The sequence below is a fragment of the Daucus carota genome, chromosome 2 (assembly GCF_001625215.2).
Source record: "Daucus carota subsp. sativus chromosome 2, DH1 v3.0, whole genome shotgun sequence".
In the NCBI taxonomy this organism is placed as follows: domain Eukaryota; kingdom Viridiplantae; phylum Streptophyta; class Magnoliopsida; order Apiales; family Apiaceae; genus Daucus; species Daucus carota.
The window spans coordinates 41,787,947-41,808,032 of record NC_030382.2 but is presented as its reverse complement, the minus strand read 5'-3'; the positions used below and the strand labels follow the sequence as shown (position 1 = coordinate 41,808,032).

The window sequence follows — 20,086 nt, the reverse complement described above, 5'->3', positions numbered from 1 at the left end:
GCGTGTTTGGGATGGAGAAGCGAAAGCTTCTTCTGGTTTCTGCTTTTTTTGACCCGTTTGTATAAAAAAGAAGAAGCACTTTTAAGAAGCTGAGAATACTAGTTTCTGTCTCGTAGCTTCTGCTTCTTTTCCAAACATTTTATTAACCTATTTACTTCTCACTTCTACTTCACTTCTTTAATTTAAGCTAGAAGTCACTTCTTTTAAGTTAACCCAAACGGCCCCATAGTCTATTAGATTACATTTTATAATAGATCTAATCTTGTTATGCGCGTCTCTAATTTATTTGTCATTATTCATTTTATATTTGTCATGATTTTACTTGAAGTAATTATATCGATATAGACGCTGCATTTATTGAAACGGTGATCGACTCATGTTATTACTAAGATTTTGCTTGAAGTAATACTATAGACTTGGCCTCTGCATTTATGGGAATGATGCTCATGCCACTCATGCTATTATAAAAAGTGAAATGTTATATCCAGAGCAGTTTTTTAATTTCAAGAGCAATTTGCAAAAATTTGTACTTGGATGATTTATGTGGATGCAAGGGGGAGAAATAATTAAATTGCTCTGGAAACAAAAATATTACTCTGGATATAACATTTTCCTATAAGAATTGCAAAACTGTAATATAAGAACTAATTAAACTGTACACTACTGCGGCATAACAGATAAATTCCAACCTATTTCGTGATGAAAAAACACAACACGATCAAAGTTTTGAGTCCTCTTTGTTGGGAGATACAACAGGAACAGAGTTCATCTGGTTGTAAATTTTCTACAGTTTTGAGTCCTCTTTGTTGGAACACATTTATGGATCCTTGCGATTAGATGGTTGAGTTAGTGGCTGACTGGCCAGGTTACCTACAAAATCATCAACCATGATGAGTTAGTAACGAAAACGCATGCAGTCATGACAATCAGAATTCCTAATTTTGATTTTCTTGTTACCTCTTTCTATAGCCTGCAAAATAAGTGACTGCGTCGCATTCTCTCGGAGGGAGAAACATCAGTTCTCACTTTCCGAATGCTTTAAACGTTTAGAAGGGCAGCTATTTTCATCACTTTCCAAATGTATCAGCCGTTTAGTGGGGCAGCTACTTTCATCTTCTACGGTAACAGTGGTGCTGTGCAGTAGATGATATCCGAGAATATCTGCATTTGTCGCTCTTAATTCGATTATGTTGTTTCCATTTTCAACTGGGCAGATTGATCTTGGTACTAAAACCATCCATGATTCCTTGCTATCAAGACTGTAGTGGCTGTGGCTCCATATAGCACCACTTGTTGTATTCTCAATAGAATAATCAATTTTATATGACTTATTGTCCAAGTCGCGTTTAAAGCAAAGGATAATCGCTAAGAAATTTTGTGATACATGTGAAGGCAAATCTATAGACACTTTTGACCCAAGATTATTTGGACTAATCCAATCTGGAAGCTCTGTCGAAGCAGTGTATATCATGACTTGATGCCCAAATCCAGAGTATTTCTGTCACACAAAGTAAAAAAGAAAAAGAGAAAAGATAAAGAATATGTTAACCAACAGATATATAAACCTAAGTATTGATCTGTTACTCCATTTCCTTGTTTCCATTAAACACACTCTCGGATTTGGACTTCTGATAAATGGAGCAAGCGAGATAACATCTGACCGATAGGTCATCATCTGGCAATATGTGTTGGCTATGGCCTATGTGATGGCAACAAACTTTGTACAAAGAAGAAGCGGAAGGAAAAAGTAGTTGCGACTTGAAATAACTAATTTTGTGAAGGATGCCCATTGGCACAAACCAACAACTACTTTTTACTTAATTAAGTGAAAGATTTTGATTGGTGGATATATTAATTAAAAGTGGTCATTTAATTAATATATAGACCTGGTTCAGCCAACTAAGATTGCAAGAGTTTGAGATTAACAAAACCTGAAAGAAACCTTGTGTGAAATTGGATGCCAGAAGAGATGAATTGCAGCCTTCCACATGGAGTCTTTGAATAGAAGTGAGTTCCTCCAAGCCATGAATTGTTGTTAAACCACTGCAATTTGTAAGTTCCAATATCTCCAACTGTTTCAAATTAGATAAATTTGGTAATTTATTCACTGATTCACAACGACCTGCCCATAACCATTTCAAGTTAGGTGGCAGATCTGTAATGGACAATAGTTGATGACAATCTGCAAGTTCAAAATTTTTCAGTGATGTCAAGTTGCGAATGTCGGAAGGAAGACTTTTGAGGTTCACACAATGTCGCATATTTAATGAGACGAGCCCCTTCAAACACCCTATTGATTTGTCGACCTCTTCCAACCTTTTACAGCCCTCAAGATTTAACGTTTCGAGACATTGTAATCGATTGAAGTCTGGAGTTGTGGTTAAATCTAGAGAATGCGACATGTTTAGAGTTTTTAACTTCTGAAAAACCTGCGTGTCCTGTAAAAACAAGTGACATAAGGAATACTTGATCACACTTTGTACAATTTTCCATGTATAAGAGAAACATACCCACAGCACCTACCATGTTTGGCATCCACATTGTTTTAATTTTGCTATGAGGCAACTCAAGAACAACAAGATTTTGTGGGCGAAATTCGGGAGGTAAACTCTCCAAAGGAAAACACTTCCAATGAAGCAACGTCAAAACTTCAAATGTCTGTTCAAAACATCCGGTAAGACTTACTTTATCGAGGTAGAGAAATCTTAATCTACTCATCCTTTTGAATGTTTCCATATCAAATGATACTCCCTCTAATGCATCCTTGTAGCAAAGGTTGTGAGGGATGATACCTTCAATTGCTTCTGTTCCCTAAGATATATACAGAGAAGAAAACCTTAGGAACATGCTAGTAAAAAAGCAAACAGTTACCTTGTGTTTCTTGAACATATTAATTTCCTCTTGTGAGCAAATTAATATTAATCACATTCTTATGACCATAAAGTTAATTTGCAGACGTTTTATCATATAAAGTCATAATAAAGAGTTAATTACAAAACACATTCCTTTGATTTCGCGTGCACTCTGTTACCTAAAGTTTAGATAATAAAGCAATTGATCCAAACTAAAAGGATGTGTTTCGCAATCAACTCTGAAAAAAGATGAATATCAGTAACCATGTTGGACATATATACTGGAATTAGTTACCTTGTTTGTTTTTAATACTTCGCATATATCTTGCAACACCCACAATCTACTACGTTTACCGGGCTCATGAGGAGAAATTTTACGCACAATTTCCCTTCCCATATCCATATGCAGTCGATGCATTCCCAACTTATCTCCACTATTGGTAGTGAGTAAACATGTTTTCCTCAGAAGGCCAATTTTATGCTTGACAAACTCATAACAAGTTTCCATTATCTTGACAACCTTTTCTTCCTCCAGTCCTACAAAAAAACAAGCAATGTCTAGGAACATATCCGATAAATTAGTCTTGGGATAAAGCGCTTCCAATGCATCAAAGCTAATCAGAAGATTATCATGAATATTTTCATGAACATCACTAATGGAAGATTTTTCCAGTGTGGACATGTAAGATCTCCATCCGTCCTCCTCCTGGTTGAGCAACCTCCAGCCCATATATCCAAGAGCCAATGGAAGCCCTCCTGCACATTCTATAATTTCTTTGGACAAGTCGGCAAATGTGTCGGATATTATCATATCATCTTTGAATGCAAGTTTGGTAAAGAGTTGATACGACGCAGCATCATCGAGTTCATTGACCTTGTATTTGGCTTCCACATGGATTTTATCCAGTAGGTCTTCATTTCTTGTTGTGATTATGAGTACGCTCCCCAAAGCAAATGGTCCTCCTAGACCAAGAGACTCTAGTTGTGTCAAGTCGTTCAAGTCATCAATAACAACCAGAACTTTTGTGGAAGAAATTCTAGCTCTGACGAACTCGATTCGCCGGTCGACATTGTCCATGATAATGTTCTGGCGTTCAAGAACATCGTGGATGAGTTGCTGTTGTAAGCGTTTGAGGCCTTTCTCTTTTCTTAAAGCCAGTCTAACATCTGCTAGGAAGCAGCTTCCTTGGAAATGACTATAGTTTCTGTTATACACAGCTTTGGCAATAGTTGATTTACCAACTCCACCCATGCCATATATACCAATCTTTCTGGGAGAAGTTGTTTCGCTCACTCCACTACTACTGATTATGTCTGTTATTCCTTCAACATGAGAATCCAACCCAACCGGATATTTGGCAACATACAATTTCCTAGGATTAGTTACACTTAGAATCCGATTAACAATTTCAGTCACGCTCTCAGCTTCTGACCTGCAATGTAGTAATTCTTTTTATCATGAAATAGAGCCTCAAATATGAATTCGTGATAGACAAGTGTATCCTCGGGTTCGCCAGATAGTAAAAAAATTATTATTTTTAATTGATTTTTTTGTGAATTTAAATTTTGATTACATATTTTTATTCAGAATAAGAAAATTTCAAAAATAATATTTTTAACTATCCGGTCAAAACACTTAAACGTGTATGCATAAAAGTCAAACCTCATATATTAAAAAATAGAGGGAGTATTATGTTTTGCATAGTTATTGACTATTGCTCAGGAATTATAATCGATAAATATGCTAGAATTTGTTACTGATTGTAAAAATGTTAGAATATTTATTGATATTAGTTATTAAAATATTTGGATAATTTTACGTTAATTTAAAGAAGTATAATATCAGAGAAGATAGGAAAGAAGTCATTGGGATTATTTGGGTTAATTTTAAGAAAGTGATTTCTTATTTAAATTAAATTAGTGAAATAAAAATAATAAATAAATAAGTTAATAAAATTTTTAAAATAGAAATAGAAGCTCTGAAAAGTAAGAGAGGAACAGGCTAGGTGAGAACATTTTCAATATTTTTTATTGGCATCGGCCCCGCTAAGTGAAAATAAAGTGCACATGGCAAATAAGGAGTGGATGGTTGGTCCGGAAGATATTCAGAGTCTGCGGTCATATTTTCTATTATAATTTACGATTCGGAATTCATAAATTGTTAAAAATATAAAAATAATAGGTCATTAATGAATATTTAAAATTTTATAAATTTAATCAATTCAATTGTATTTTAAGCCTATTTTTTTAATTTTAAATCTTTTTATCACTTATTTATAATTTAAATCAGTTTCAAATTTATTATACAAAATCATTTTATACACAACTTTAAATTCATGATTTAAAGCTAGCAGCCTAGCACGAAAAGTTCAACGCCCAGGAAGGAGCCCCCGGGCCCCGCTTAGTTCTTCGGCTGGCACCTTGGTTGTTAGGGGTTTCGGCTAGACTTGGCTAGTGGGCTGAATTTCAATTATATGTTTTTAAGTGGTGTCTGAAAATTTGAATAGGACTTGTTATTTTAAAAGAAGTATATATTTATATATTATTGTATTATTAATATGTAGCTTTGCATATTTCTTATTCACATAAATATCTCATTTTCACAAAATTAAAAAAAATTAAATTTATTTCTGAACAACAAATCAATTGTGATTCAAACTTATTTCATTTGAAGCTCTCTAAATTACTTAATTAAATTTTCTGATGAATATTCTTATATATTTAATTTTGGAATTACAAAAAAATCAATGATATTTCTATATACTACCATCCGATATATTAAACTCCTAAAAAAATATTCTCTTGCCGCGTGTAAAGATCGGTTGGGGCGAATGAATACCAAAAGTAGTTCAAATGTTAGAGAAGAATGCTCAAATTCTTTGTCATATTTATTTTCCTCTCAAATTTTATCATAATTATAACAATTTTATACTATTTGCTAAAAATAATTCTTCCTACCTTTACTATTTTCATTTATTTTTAGTCATTTGATTTTATTCTCCCAACCAAATACAACATTAGTATTTTATTATAAAATTATAAATTTTCATGTAAAATCCATGACGTAAAAAAACACTTAAAATGTCAGAAATGTCACAATTACCTTTTTGCTGAAATTTGTATCCCCTTACAGTCGGCAACCTCGCTCAATGTTCGTCGCCATTTTCCCACTTTGTCCGGATCATCCGCAAAATAAATTTCATGATCTCGGAAATCTTCTTGAAACCTTCCTTCTTGGTACCGGACAACACACGGTTCAATCTTGAAAAACACAGGAATCACAATTCTGCCAAATGTTTTTTGCCGATCCAGGATCTCCACCAGCTCATCCAGGCACCAGACCGAAGAAGCATAATTCTCCGAGAACACAACAATATAACTTTTAGATTCCCTAATAGCTTGGGGTAATGCGCGTGAAAGTCTGTCTCCGCCATGGAGCTCATGCTCATCAATAAACGTATGAATACCAGCGCGCGTTAGGGCACCATATAGATGACCAGTAAATGAATACCGGGTATCTAAACCTCTAAAGTTCAAGAAAGCGTCCCACCTAGGGGAATTTGATGTTGAAACAGAACTAGATGGAGTTTGACTCCAACTTGTAGACGCCATCATTAATTAGTTTACACGACGCACTGAAGCTCTGCCACAAACTGATTAGATCGATAGATTTACAACTGAAGATGTATAACATAGAGGAATGTCAACATATTCATCATCCAAATTTACACAATAAAAATAAGCTGTTGTTTTGGACACATTATGTAATAATAATGTTCGTAATGATAGGGAAGACTTGGTCTGGCCGCTTGCGCGCGTCAACTGTGAAAGGATATGTGAATCCATGCACTGCATAGGAAATTTCCGAGAAGTGACGACATGCTGAAAATTAAAATTTATAATACATTCCAAGTTATTAAACGAAATAGAAATAATTACAGAAATACCGTAAATGTATTATTCTCTACTGGAACTAATTTTTTTTTTGTACACGAATCGCTTTTCCTTCACTAAAATTTTAAAAAAACATGTTATTTTACTTCATAAAGTAGACAATTCTCCATAGTGCACAATATGGGCCTCAACAAAATAAATTTTACTAATATAAATATGTTAAACGAAATGATAAAAGATTATTAATATTAATATAACATTTTTTTTAATTTTTTTTTAAAAAAAAAAATTAAACATCAAATGTTTATTCAGAAAAAAAATATTAAATATTATGGAACTATACTTTATAGTACTCTCAAAATGCGTGAAAAAATAACGTAAAGAACCTGTTGGGACAGTGGGAGTAAATATCACTCATGTGACTTTTTTTTCTCTTTTACATTATATTTCTTTTTTAATATTCGGATTCATTAAGGTAATCAGTTTTTTGCTCTTTAACATTATATTTTTTTAATATTCGGATTCAATTCATATAAAAAATGAATATATTTCATGACATATTTCAAAAATGGAATGATGTCGTATTATAAAGTTGTACTCTCTCCGTCATGGAGACTAAGAAAAGTGTATAAAGTAGTGTCAAGTAATGAGAAGGAGAAAGAAAAGTAGGTAAAATGATGGGACTCATGCATATTTAATTGATAAATTTGAAAAATTAGATGAAAGTAGTGGGTGAGTCAGAATTTTATATTATAAAAATTTACTATTTTAGGAAAATTTTGAAATGTATAGAATTGAATGTATTGAATGTGACATCCCGAAAAGGAAAGTGTATAGAAATCAGAGGGACGGAGGGAGTATGAATTATCCTCCAAAAAGGGAGGGAAAGTTTTTGAATTATTAGCATCAATGTAAGTAGGGTTGTAAATGAGTTGATACGCTCGATAACCGCTCGGTGTTCGGTTCGAAAAAATCTCGTTTCGATTCATAAACGAGTCGATCTTGAACACAATTTTAAGGTTCGTTTTATAAACGAGCTGAACTTGAACACAGTAGAGTTCGACTCAATAGTTCGCGAACAAGTTCGAATTACGAATTCGTGAACTTGGCTCATAAGCGTAGTTCGTGATTTAGCTCGTAAACATGGTTTATTATGAATTTATGATTCCCTAGAGCATAAAATTAAAATATTGTTAGAATTTTAATTTATTTTTTTTAATTAAGTTAAATAACAAACAAGCTCATAAATAAATTTATAAGCATAAGCTAGCTCGTTAGCAAAGTTTATTAAACAAGCTCGTGAACAAAATTAATGAGCGGTTGTGAGCAAAAATTCGTGAGCGTAAGTTAATGAGCGGTTCGTGAGCAAAAACTCGTGAGACATGTTCGTGAGCGGTTCGTGAGCCGTTCGTGAACAGAGTTATTCCTTAATGAGTTGATTCTCAAACAATATTTTTGGCTCGATCCAAGCTCGAGTTCGAGTTTGCTAATTTTTTAACAAACGATACACGAGCACTCTAGAGTTCGGCTCAGCTCGACTCATTTACACCCCCTAAATGTAAGAGCTTGTTTAGCTCGGTGTTTAAGTAAGGATTTAAAATTATTATTGATTTTGAATTGAAAAATATATACTATAGTAGAAGTCTTTTTTAGTAAAAAACAAGTCAGAAAATATAAGATGCAAATTTTTGATAACTTGTTTTATTGATTTCTTTGAAAAATCAATTACAACACTAAACTATATAGCTTATTAAATTTATTTTTATTATTATATATTCAATAATTTACAAGTCATCTATAATATAAAATTTATCAAAAAAAATAATTCCAACTAACAACATTTCAACCATAGAAATCCCTTACTAAAAGATGAGTTGGCATATTAAACATAAAAATTATAGCGAAAAAATCAAAGTCCAACCATACTCATCTCTTATTTATAATTTAGCCAAACTTTTATGCATGACTATATGTGTCGAATCTGTACAAATCTGTAAGATAATTATACATAATTTATTATCATATTAAACAGATACATTCTATTTATAACAATCTAAATATTAGTAATATATTATTTTTAAATTAATAATATATTATTTTTAAATGACATGTGACCATCCAAACACAATGTCGATTAGCAAATTAGGCAAATTATATTATATAAATCAGTATTTTATATTTCTAAAGCAAAAGCAACAAAGGTTTTACTCCTTATATTCACCGCCAACTGACCACCTCAATTTATTCCATTCGGTGTCTCATCACTGCTAGTAAAATTTGTAAATTTGACACGTAAGTGGCAAAACACCGAGATTTTATGTGTTTTTTTTTTTTTTTGAAGATAAAGGATTTTATTAACTAGAAAGAGAATCATTACACAGGGTCTCCAACACACATTGTGGAGGAGTCAAAAACATATTGCAGCTATCCAAACAGGGTATTCTGGCCATTAGGTGTGCCACCCTATTTCCTCGCATTTAACATCCAAAGCTGAAGACCAAGCAAGAAGTGAAGCTAGTAATGGCATATGAAAGAGTTTGAGAAACATATTAAATCAAATTGTCTTAATGTGTACTTTTAGAATAATGATGTATCCGACTTAAATATAGCGACTCAGACTCAGCTAATTCAGCCTCAGAGGACATGTCAGAATAAAGCATAGGGCACTTAGTGTCAGTCAATTTGTTAACCTCGCTGTTGGAAGCAGAAAGATTGCCTTGGAGATCATCGGATTCTTTCATCTCTTCAAGATTAACTCGAGCTTTAGACAATTCGGCAATTTGCATGGCTGATTTATTTTCCTTAGTAAAGTCCCCTGGATCCTGTCTGAAAACTGGATGAACCCCCATTTCTTTCTCATTTAGCATAGAGGCCATGTTATTGACACATGGTTCACTCGGCTTCTGGAAGGCAGTCATTGAAGATGCTTCCACCTCCAGTAACCCACCTGATGTTTGCACACCTCCATAATCTGAGACTGCACTGCTGGTACGTGGATCATTAAGTGATTCTAGCACCTCTTTCTCTCGTTTATTATAACCAAAAGGAGCTTTTCTGCTATTTTGTCTCTGAATGACCTTTGCGATCTCCACATTGGAAGAAAATGTCATGGATCCCATATCCTCTCTCTGTTTCTTGTACAGAGACATCGCATTCTAAAAGTATAAAGAAAAACATGCAAGAGATTATAAGCAGAAAGGCAAGCAGGAAGTCATACAACTTATTGTGTGGCTTTCTTACATAAAGCCACAAGACAAACAAGTCTACTTTGTAAAACTCTAAAAGTAGCTGATTTAAACATAGTTATGGTGTCCTCCAACTCCAATTACATATTTACTCAAGTTCCTACTTTCCCAGCATCTTTGGCAAGCAATCTATTTCCTTAAAAGGACATTAACTGCTAAACTGATGGGCATAAGTTTTGCACCTAATCTCTTTCATTTGCGGATAATATTCTTGTTTTTATTTCTAACTTGGTTTCTTTTAAGTTTCATTTGCAAAACAGTTGCATGTAAATTCTTTTTTTGAGGAAGTGATCACGTTGTCAATTATCTTTGAGAATCCTGCCATCATAAAGTATCCACACTGCAATTTAGGAGGGAAAACCTTAAGTTCACATAAGGTCCATGTGTATCTCTGATCTTTTTAGAAATTATCTACTTGCCTATCAAAGTTAACATAATCTTTTTGGGTGTCCGAATTTATTTCTCAACATATAGGTTACTAGTGGCTAGTAAAATGAAACATGTAAGTTGCTGCATTCAAAGCTATTAGAGCACTGATGCTTCTGCCTTCCGGTGAAGAAGCATCATGGTAAAACTTCTACCCAACTGGAAAATTAGCATAACAACAGGGGCTAGCTAAGCAACAAAAAATGGTCCTAAAGAAACTTTTCAAGCATTTACATGGGATCCAATTTCAGAATTACTATTTCTCCTGTAATGATTGTTTGACCTGCCTCTGGTGTCATCTTCAGAATAGCCGAAAGGTGAACAGAAGTCCAACCGTTTCCTGAATGAAGTTGGCGAGTAGAATTGCTGTTTCTTTTTAAAGGTGGTAAATCAGAAAAACTTTCCCCTTCTGCTTGTGAAAGCTCATCCACTAAATGCATCTCTTTCTGCAAATCCAAGCCACCTGCTTCTTTCCTAACAGAATGATCCCTAGAACTGCCCCGCCTCATTGCAGATTGTTCAGTATCAAGTGCTCTCCCGATTTCAGAGCTATTCATCATATGCCTTCGCTCAGTACTTGTAGATGATAGAAACTTATCCGCCGTACCCAATGGTGAGGCCCGGGCATCTAATCTAATCCTTTTGGGGGTATTCCTCTACTGGTTGAGCTGAAGTATTTTCAGTTCGTCCAGCACAAAGAAACTCCCTGCTAGATTTTCGGTTGTGCTGAACTTTCTCCTCATATCCATATTCTCTGAACTTAACATACTTTATAGCGTATGAAAAGGAAGAGGCATCAGTGTACAAAATAGTCTCGCAACAAGAGATAAAACTACTATAATATAATTTTGCTTATAATATCCAAATCAAATTAAGTCAAACATATATACTATGTAATATAAAAAATATTAATTTATATCCTTACGCGAGAAAGACCACATTATTGAAACAAGCACCATTTTGATATTTACATATATATAATTTGAGATGCAAAGAATTTAGATTTCCGTCCTCCAAGAAGACAAGAAGATGCAACAACATAAAATAAGGTAAATTAAGCGATTGTGGTACTCTACTTATTATATGCGTTATGAGCACTTGTAGTGTCTGGCTGTCTGCAAAATCCTTGCCAGCCGCTTATACTAATGTAGGCTTGTCTTGAAACAATCTGCTCTTCACAAGTTACCTTCCCATTACTTGAATAAGATTATACATTTGAAGCGTGTTGTATTTAACAAAAACTTCTTGTGTTTATCAAAGTGTTAAAAGACATCTTTCCACTAGAACTGGTATTGCCAACTAGTGGGAAGAAATTACCAGATCTGAATAAATGAACAGCCTTATCCATGTCCTTTCTGATGAAAAAGCATGCAATAATAAGAAAGATTGCCTTTTCAGTCCCGTGTAATTCACCGTAACTCAGTTAAAGGATATCTTGTATCTCCTTCTCTGGTATCACCATCAAGATCTAAAGTTGCCTCCATAATATCAGCTTCAGACCTAAGATGCAATTATATCATTATAAAAGAGAATCTCATATTTAGATAAGTTGCTTTAAAAAAAATTTAAGTAAGTTCTATGGCATTTAAAATCGAGCTCAACTATAACAACTCGGTATTCCTGCAATTACTATATGCTCTATGATCACCTGTAGTGTCTGAAAATCCTTCCCAGCCGCTTACTTATACTTCTGTACGGCAAAGTAGCGCTCCTTGCCTTTTAACAACAGATGTTTTCTACTCTTCGCAAGTTCCCTTCCCATTACTTGGATAAGATTATGCATTTGAAACTTGTTGTTTCTATCAACTGTTAGAAGACATCTTTCCACTAGAATCGGTATGCTAACTTGTGGGAAGTAATTACGAGATTTGAATAAATGAAAAGCCTCATATATGTCCTCTCCGACGAAAAAGCATGCAATATTAAGAAAGATTGCCTTCTCATTCTCATCTAATGCATCATAACTCCGTTGAAGGATTTTCTGTATATCTTCCTGTGGTCTTTCTAGAACTTGTTCGAGTTCAAGTTTCCAGAGCGACACGTCGTTTCTACCGTACAAAGACCTACCCAACAGAGTGAGAGCTACTGGAAGACCATCAGCATAAGTTACAAAGCTTGCTGAGAGTTCTCTGAACCTTTCAGGCGGCATTGTCATTCCGAAGGCATGTGAGCTAAAGAGCTTCAATGAATCATTTCGCCCCAATGCTTTCACCATATATATATCTACTTCTGGCATATCTATTTTTAACTGATTTAACAGCTTCCTATCTCTTGTAGTAATAAGAATTCTACTTCCAGGTGAAAAATTGTTGTGCAGCGTTCGTAGCAGCAGCAAAGTGCTTTGTTGGAGCAGATCATCCAAAATAATGAGAGCTTTCTGAGAAGAAAGAATATCTTTTATTATTCTTATTTCCCCTTGAACATCTGTGACCCTGTAAGTCCCTATTCTGTGAAGTTGAGCTGACATTTGCTCAAGTAAAGCAAGCATACCACCTCCTTGTGAGTGCTGATATTCATTTTGAATAAAGCAGTTGATATGAAATCTGTTGGAATATTTGTTGCAGAAAGCTTTGGCAATTGTGGTCTTCCCAATTCCACCCATCCCACATATCACAACAACGCGAACATCAATTGACTCTAGTCTTAGCATTTGATATATCTCTGTTACAGCAGAATCTATTCCAAACAGATAACTCCCTAAGAGAAACACTTTTCTTTTTAACTTTGCTGCCATATCCTCCACAATTTCTTGCACAGTGTCCAGATCATACCTGTTGATTATAACCAGAAATAAAGAATTTACTTCAATCAGATGTATATTTGCTATATGACTGACCCCAGACAAGAATTCATGTCTCCTGCGTATATGATATAAATAGAGAGAGGGTGTCCTACTTCAATAGAAACTTGAAACCAAATAAAAACTAATGTTATAAGAAGGATTGTGAGGCCATGAATTCTCGTCTAGTGTTTACTTGTGAATGTAAGATGTAAACAAAGGAGGATGTGAGTTATATAGAAATATGAATTACCTGCTCTTTGATATATGGTATCCTGGAAACCTTGAAACTTCAGCGAGCGAAAGGCGCCATCTGTTAACTTTCTCCATATCACCTTTGTAACGAACTTGATGCTTTTCAAAAGCTTTTTTGTAACTACCAGTTTGTCATCTTACAGAGGACGCAGTAATGTTGTAATACACAGGAATAATCAATTTTTCCATTGTTCGACTAGAATGGAGAATCTCAACCAGCTCATCGGGACAAAAACTTGAAGAAGCATAATTTTCCAATAGGACAACAATGTAATTACTGGATTCCTGAATAGCTTGGAGCACTGTGCCTGACAATACTGCTTCCCCCACTAGCTGAGTATCATTCTTAAATGTAAGAATATGTAGAATACATAGGGCATAATGCAAATGCTCGGTAAGCGTTAATCCAGTGTCATCATTGCAGAAGCTCAAGAAAACGTCCCAGCCAGTATAGGCTGAAATGGAAGCAGAATGTGATGGAGTTTGAAGGTAATCATGTTCACCTGAGTTCATCTCAACAATCTCACTGATATGTACACTCCTATCTATTATGTTTAAGACATTTAATACCTCATCATGGAACTCTGTTAGAGATTCAATGCCCAACAGTTCCATAGGCAATGCTTCCAAATTACTACAACCACCAATTTTAGATTTTTCAATGCTCTTAAGTTGCAAATGCTGTCCGGAAGTCGTTTTAGGCTTACACACTCGCACAAATTTAGGGAAACAAGTCTCACTAAACTTCCAATTGACACATGTACCTCCTCCAGGCTTTCACAGTACTCAAGATTTAATGTTTCAAGGCTCGGTAATTTGGTGAAGTCTGGAGTTGTAGTTAAACGTAGAGAATACGACATGTTTAATGTCCTTAACTTTCCAAAAACATGCAAATCCTGTAAAAATGAGTGCAATGGGAAGAATTAATATCAGGCAAGCATTATTAATTGCTTAGCATATGCAAGAAAACACACACTACCTACCATGTTTGGCTCCCACATTGTTTCCAGTTTGCTATGAGGCAACTCAAGGATAACAAGCTTTTGCGGGTAAAATTCAGGAGGTAAACATCTCAAAGGACAACCATCCCAGCTGAGCCACCTCAATTCTTCGAATGTTTCTTAAAGCTTCCAGTGAGAACTACATTTTTTAGGGAGAGAAATCTTAATTTCCTCATCCTTTTGAAAGTTTCCGTATCGAATGATACTCCCTCAAGTGCATCCTCACAGTTAAAGTTGCTAGTGATGATACCTTCAATTGCTTTCGTCCCCTGACACACACACACATAACAGGTATACATATATATCAATATAAAGTTGATAACTAAAGTTTTATACATAATTAATGAGAGAGAAAAAAATTGACGACATTGAGTCCCTCGGGCTTTTCTAAAACAGAATTTCATCTTATGAGTGAAGGAATCAAAGGTGTGATACACAATCATAAGAAATTATCAGATCAATCTGCAGCAATTATTTGATATATATATATATACAATATTCAGAAAGTACCTTGTGATTTTTCAATATGTCACATATATCTCTTGATACCCACAATCTACTATGTTTTTCAGGCTCATTAGGGGAATCGTTACCGGCAATTTTCCTCCCCATGTCCCGAAGCAGATCACACATCCCCAACTCATGTCTACAATTAATCATTAGTAAACATCTTTTTTTTAGAATGTCAATACGATGATTGACAAAGGTATAACAAGTTTCCATTATTTTAACAACCTCTTCTTCATACCATCCAATGAAAAAACAAGCAATATCTAGGAAAATATCCTGCAAAATGGGATCAACGAGTTTTAAGGCATCAAAGCTAATCACAAGTTTTTTCTCAACATCATCAATAGAGTCTCGTTTCAATTTGTCAATGCATGTCCATTCTTCCTCAGATTTCTTATACAAGTTCGAGCCAAAAACCTCAAGAGCCAACGGAAGCCCTCCAGCACATTTTAGAATTTCTTGGGATACTTCTTTGAATCTATCGGATATTTTACCGTCTCTGAATGCATGCTTAGTAAGAAGTTGCCATGACTCTTCGTCGCTTAATTCATTTGCCTTGTATTTTGCTTCAACATTGATTGAATCAAGTACATCTTCATTTCTTGTTGTTATTATGATTATGCTTCCCGGAGCAAATGGTCCTAAAAATTCCAGTGGTCTGGGGTTATCCAAATCATCAATAACAACCAGAGCTTTCGTCGAACAGATTCTAGTGCTTAACAACTCAATTCCATGGTCAACACTGTCAATCTTGATTTTCTTACTTCTAAGAATATCATCAATAAGTTTCTGTTGTAAGCATACTACACCTTTTTCTGTTCTTGAAATCTCACTAATGTTCTCCAGGAAGCTGCTACCCTGAAATCTGAAATAGATTTGGTTATACACAGCTTTTGCCAGAGTTGTTTTGCCAATTCCACCCATACCATATATACCAATCCTAGTGACAACTTCTGTGTCAGTGCTCAACAACGATGCTATGTCTTTAACACGAGAATCCAACCCAACTGGATATTTAGTAACATCCAAAGACATCGTCTTTGTTTCTGATAAAACCTTATTAACAACTTGATTGATGACATCAGATTCAGACCTGAAATGCAATTGTTTTAGCCACTGAAGTTAAGTATCAGATAGATGGATACAATATCATACACTATAAGTATATCAGAGGATGCAAAGACTTAAAGGATCTTCCTTAAGTTGTCGATTTAGAATTAATAGCTGGAATGCTGGACAACAATACATTTCCCAGTTTCAGTTGTTTCATGTATGAATTATCGTAACCAGCAATATCAACATTTGATCTTATAGTTTACAATTGAATATAAGGATCCTAAGTAAAAGCATAACATAATCTCCTGTTTATATAACCAAATCTTCTCTCAAGCAATATGTTATGTTAAACTCGAAACTTGACTTTATCCGTTATTTGATTGTTCTTGTAATACTGGCATTCACTTTTCATCTTCCATCTAGTTTCAAACATGTGACCCATTTTTTGATTGGGTTTTATATCAAACATGTCACCCGTTACGTCGAAATGTCTCACTTGACCCACCCATCTCATCGGAGACTCATTTAAGCCACTATAAACCAAATATATATCATTTTACCCACATCACTATTCATACCTCTTTACTTAATTATTTATCAAAAATCAACCGTTTGTCTTTTTACTGTAAAACCACTTCGAGTACTTTCACAATTGTCACTAGTATTTATTTGATCACTCTAGCTATGTTGCTTTAAAATTTATCAAATTATTTTGATAAATACTAGAGACAATTATGAAAGTACTCGAAGTGGTTTTGTAGTAAAAAAATAAACGGTTGATTTTTGATAAAAGATTAAGTAAAGAGATATAAATAGTGATGTGGGTAAGATGATATATATTTAATTTATAGTGGCTTAAATGAGTCGCCGATGAGATGTGTGGGTCAAGTGAGATATTTTGACGCAACGGGTGGCCAGTTTGATATAAAACCCTTTTTTTATTTCTTTTGTTGTTTTGACACTCATTTTTCATCCTATCCGTAATTTTAACAACCAAGAACAATATATTATGTTTTTACTTGGATCCATATATGCAACATCCCTGAAGCTATGATTAAAATATTGCAATAAACAATACACATACATAGATGCAAGAGGTAGTATCACGAATTCGAGTTTAGCTCACCTGTCCACCGAAACAGTTTCTCCTGAAAGGCCGGCAACTCCTGTTAGTGCAAGACGCCACTCATTTACTTTCTCCAATTGAGCAAATCGACTTTGATGTTCTTTAGAAGTTTTCTTAAACCACCCAGTTTTAGGGCTAGCTTCATGCTTCCTAAAAGCTTTTTTGTAACGCCCAGTTAGATGCTGCACCATATATGGATCAATGTTGTAAAACACCGGTATAATCAATCTAGTTTTTTCAAATTGACAGATACCAACGAGCTCGTCAAGGCACCTAGGTGAAGAAGCATAATTTTTTGAGAAGACGACGATGAAAGTCTTGGAATGATTAATAGCTTGGAGCACCGAGTCTGAGATTACTTCTCCGTTACTTAGATCAGGATCATCATGATCACCCATAAATGTTCGAACCCCATTACGAACTAGGGCAGCCTGCAAATGACTTGTAAACTTATATTTAGGGGGTGGTATTGTATCATGATTTTTAATGACTTTTATTGACTTTTAAAATCTAGGTGTATTCAATTAAGATTTTTGAATACTCTTTAAAAGTAAAGAGGTATTGTATTAGGATTTTTAAAAAGTCTTTCAAAGTTTGAGGTATTGAATTACAACTTTTAAAGAGTTATTAAAAATCGGTTGTTATTCAATATATCAATGACTTGGGTGGAAAAATATAATTGATAGACTTTTAATGACTTTCTTTGGAAAATTGTATAGAAAATTGTCAGGCCATTATTGTCAAGATTTGACATGACTTTATCTTCCCCAATTAATCCGTCGCTAGCTGTTAATGAAAAATTTCTTGTTCTAATCTTTGGTTCCATGTGCAAATAAAACAGGAAGCTAGCTTCTTAAGGTACTCACTACTCAGACTATTATTTTTTGAATCAACTAGAGATATGTTAGAATTCAGAAATCACAGTTCAAAATACCAATTGCGTATACAGACCAGCTGATGTTCAGCAGAATGCATTTTAAATCAAAAACTATGTATATAGCAAATACAGGCATGATTTCAGTTATGAATTTTATATCGTAGCTAATCAAACCAACAGATTTTCAAATGCTTAATCAACAATGTCTGATTCACACCCTTTTTAACAGGCATGTTGATACAGCATAACTAGCGTTACATATCCCAGAAACTAGCTGAAGTAGTTTTTATTTTTGCCTATAAATTGCAGAAGTTCAGTGCTAGAATATAGTAACTCAAAATAGTTTGTAGTATATCCTACCACATCACCTATCACACTATAAACCTCCTAACAGCTAGTTTCTGGGATATGTAACGCTAGTTAATAAAAAGACAGAAGCACCTACTTAATGCCTTTCTGAGTTCCAAACTTAAGACATCTCCTAACAGCCACGCTTTTATAAAATCTTAGTGCACCATATCAGTAGCTTGTACTATAGTATATATAATACAACAATAATATCCTGTAATCGATTTTGTAGTCATCACATTTGAGAAGATACACCCAACTTGGGTTATAGCAGAACATCGAGAGGGTATAGCAAAAGGTCCCGAGGGTTTCAAAGAGGCTATTTATAATTTTAATAAAAGTCTATTAAAGTATTTGAAAGTCATGAATTTGTAAAAAAAAGTCTGTTAAAGTTTTTAAAAGTCATTGTCTTAGGAGTCATGAATTTTTTTTGAAATCTTAAGAAGTCAACAAAAGTCATTAAAAATCCATAAAATCCACTAAAGTCATCCTCCCAATATTTGTCATTAAAAATCATGATACAATACCAGCCCCTTAGTGTCTACCCCGCAGAAACTCAAGAAAACGTCCCAAGTAATCGGTGTTGAAGCGGATGGATTTTGAGAACTTGTAGAAGCCATTGTCACTCGATTCATCCAACGATTGGGATAGATATGAAATCAAAGATCTAAATTAGTTGAAAGAAAGGGGAAGCTATTTAAATAAAGGGTTTTGGTCCGCAACAAGCTTCGCTACGGAGGGTTATTCACGCACAGTTTCAGAGTTTTTGGATCCGTATTTTAATGGTTAGGATGAAAACATTTTTTTTACTGATCCGTTGTAATTTTTCACAAATCGAAGTTCTTTTTTTTCGCGGAATTCCGATCATGTTTAAGGGGGGTGTATTTAATCCAGATTTTAGTGGATTAATAAGTACGTGTGTATTTTAATAGAGTGCAAGTGATTTTGATTTTATGCCGAGTTTTAAACAAAATAGTTCAAAATTCTATAGATTATGGGGGATTTCTAGAAACATAAAATATATTGAACAATATCATAAATTTTGATTGAATACCAACAGATTTTTTAGAATAATTTAAAATACTAGTTCAATATCCCAAGATTATAATACACTTGTTAAAATTCAAATTGAATAAACCTGAAATTCAAGAATGGAAAAAATTGAAAAAAAATCTAATCGAATACACCTCCTAAATGTTTAAAATATGTAGTGATTTAGATTTAGATTTACATCAAGAAATTCAGGAGAAATATCCTCTGCTCACATGATCAATCTGCTTAGTGGCAGGTGTAACCTTTCCCCTCCACCGCAACAATCAAATCATTATAATAGCTATTAGGCACAGTAGACTTCTTCTTAGCTGCACCAGACAATGAGAACCACACCTTTGGCCACAAAACCGGAGGAATTCCCTTCCCGATCAACTTCTTCAGCGAAATCGCATTACCTAAATTCAAGAAATTCAGGGATGCCTTAATGGTACAATCCTGATGCTGTACCGAGCTAAAGGAAAGAACCTACGAGTAAGTTTCCTCTCAGGTTCATCACAGGGGGAATGTTTTACCAAGAAAAAACGCCACATACCAACCCATTCTCCATCTCACTGTAGAGCATTATACTAGTATTTTTCCTAATGAAGTCAAAAAACATTCATCAACCATAGAAAGAGAACAGAACAGCTTCTGGGAATGTTGGCTCTAACAGATGGCTGATGAG

General features: G+C 34.4%; 3 protein-coding genes across 4 annotated transcripts; all 3 read right to left on the bottom strand.

Annotated features, from left to right (window-relative positions):
- Positions 1–544: 544 nt before the first annotated feature.
- LOC108209934 (disease resistance protein RUN1) lies at positions 545–6,657 on the bottom strand. 2 transcript variants are annotated; one of them, XM_017381152.2, is made up of 6 exons: positions 5,956–6,657; positions 3,148–4,285; positions 2,524–2,811; positions 1,943–2,438; positions 958–1,498; positions 545–870 (listed from the first exon to the last, which is right to left on the bottom strand). In XM_017381152.2, exons 1-5 carry the CDS (start codon positions 6,465–6,467, stop codon positions 1,431–1,433), a joined length of 2,502 nt encoding a protein of 833 aa, XP_017236641.1. In that variant the 5' UTR covers positions 6,468–6,657; the 3' UTR covers positions 545–870; positions 958–1,430. The 2 variants fall into 2 exon arrangements, with proteins under 2 accessions (XP_017236641.1, XP_017236640.1); XM_017381151.2 differs by having other exon boundaries at positions 1,932–2,438; positions 5,956–6,655.
- A 4,393-nt stretch (positions 6,658–11,050) lies between these two features.
- Positions 11,051–13,526, bottom strand: LOC108207590 (disease resistance protein RUN1-like). The gene is made up of 4 exons (XM_017378025.1): positions 13,450–13,526; positions 12,100–13,188; positions 11,831–11,917; positions 11,051–11,171 (listed from the first exon to the last, which is right to left on the bottom strand). The coding sequence occupies exons 1-4, from the start codon at positions 13,524–13,526 to the stop codon at positions 11,051–11,053; spliced, it is 1,374 nt and encodes a 457-aa protein (XP_017233514.1).
- LOC108209935 (TMV resistance protein N-like) lies at positions 11,592–17,711 on the bottom strand. Its single transcript, XM_017381153.2, has 6 exons — positions 17,145–17,711; positions 14,963–16,055; positions 14,435–14,721; positions 13,450–14,347; positions 12,066–13,188; positions 11,592–11,917 (listed from the first exon to the last, which is right to left on the bottom strand). The coding sequence occupies exons 1-3, from the start codon at positions 17,540–17,542 to the stop codon at positions 14,554–14,556; spliced, it is 1,659 nt and encodes a 552-aa protein (XP_017236642.1). The 5' UTR covers positions 17,543–17,711; the 3' UTR covers positions 11,592–11,917; positions 12,066–13,188; positions 13,450–14,347; positions 14,435–14,553.
- Between the last annotated feature and the right edge of the window lie 2,375 nt (positions 17,712–20,086).

What these genes read in the sequence shown, in the direction of transcription:
- LOC108209934 (XM_017381151.2), bottom strand. Translation starts at nt 6,467, where the DNA reads ATGATGGCGTCTACAAGTTGGAGTCAAACTCCATCTAGTTCTGTTTCA. An exon ending in ATACAAATTTCAGCAAAAAG is followed by an intron (nt 4,286 to 5,955) that starts GTAATTGTGACA and finishes ACTACATTGCAG; the next exon opens with GTCAGAAGCTGAGAGCGTGA. An exon ending in CAATGTGGATGCCAAACATG is followed by an intron (nt 2,439 to 2,523) that starts GTAGGTGCTGTG and finishes TTGTTTTTACAG; the next exon opens with GACACGCAGGTTTTTCAGAA.
- LOC108207590 (XM_017378025.1), bottom strand. Translation starts at nt 13,526, where the DNA reads ATGGAGAAAGTTAACAGATGGCGCCTTTCGCTCGCTGAAGTTTCAAGG. An exon ending in TACCATATATCAAAGAGCAG is followed by an intron (nt 13,189 to 13,449) that starts GTAATTCATATT and finishes TATAATCAACAG; the next exon opens with GTATGATCTGGACACTGTGC. An exon ending in TTTGCCGTACAGAAGTATAA is followed by an intron (nt 11,918 to 12,099) that starts GTAAGCGGCTGG and finishes ATTGCATCTTAG; the next exon opens with GTCTGAAGCTGATATTATGG.
- LOC108209935 (XM_017381153.2), bottom strand. Translation starts at nt 17,542, where the DNA reads ATGGGTGATCATGATGATCCTGATCTAAGTAACGGAGAAGTAATCTCA. An exon ending in GAAACTGTTTCGGTGGACAG is followed by an intron (nt 16,056 to 17,144) that starts GTGAGCTAAACT and finishes ATTGCATTTCAG; the next exon opens with GTCTGAATCTGATGTCATCA. An exon ending in ACATATTGAAAAATCACAAG is followed by an intron (nt 14,722 to 14,962) that starts GTACTTTCTGAA and finishes TGTGTGTGTCAG; the next exon opens with GGGACGAAAGCAATTGAAGG.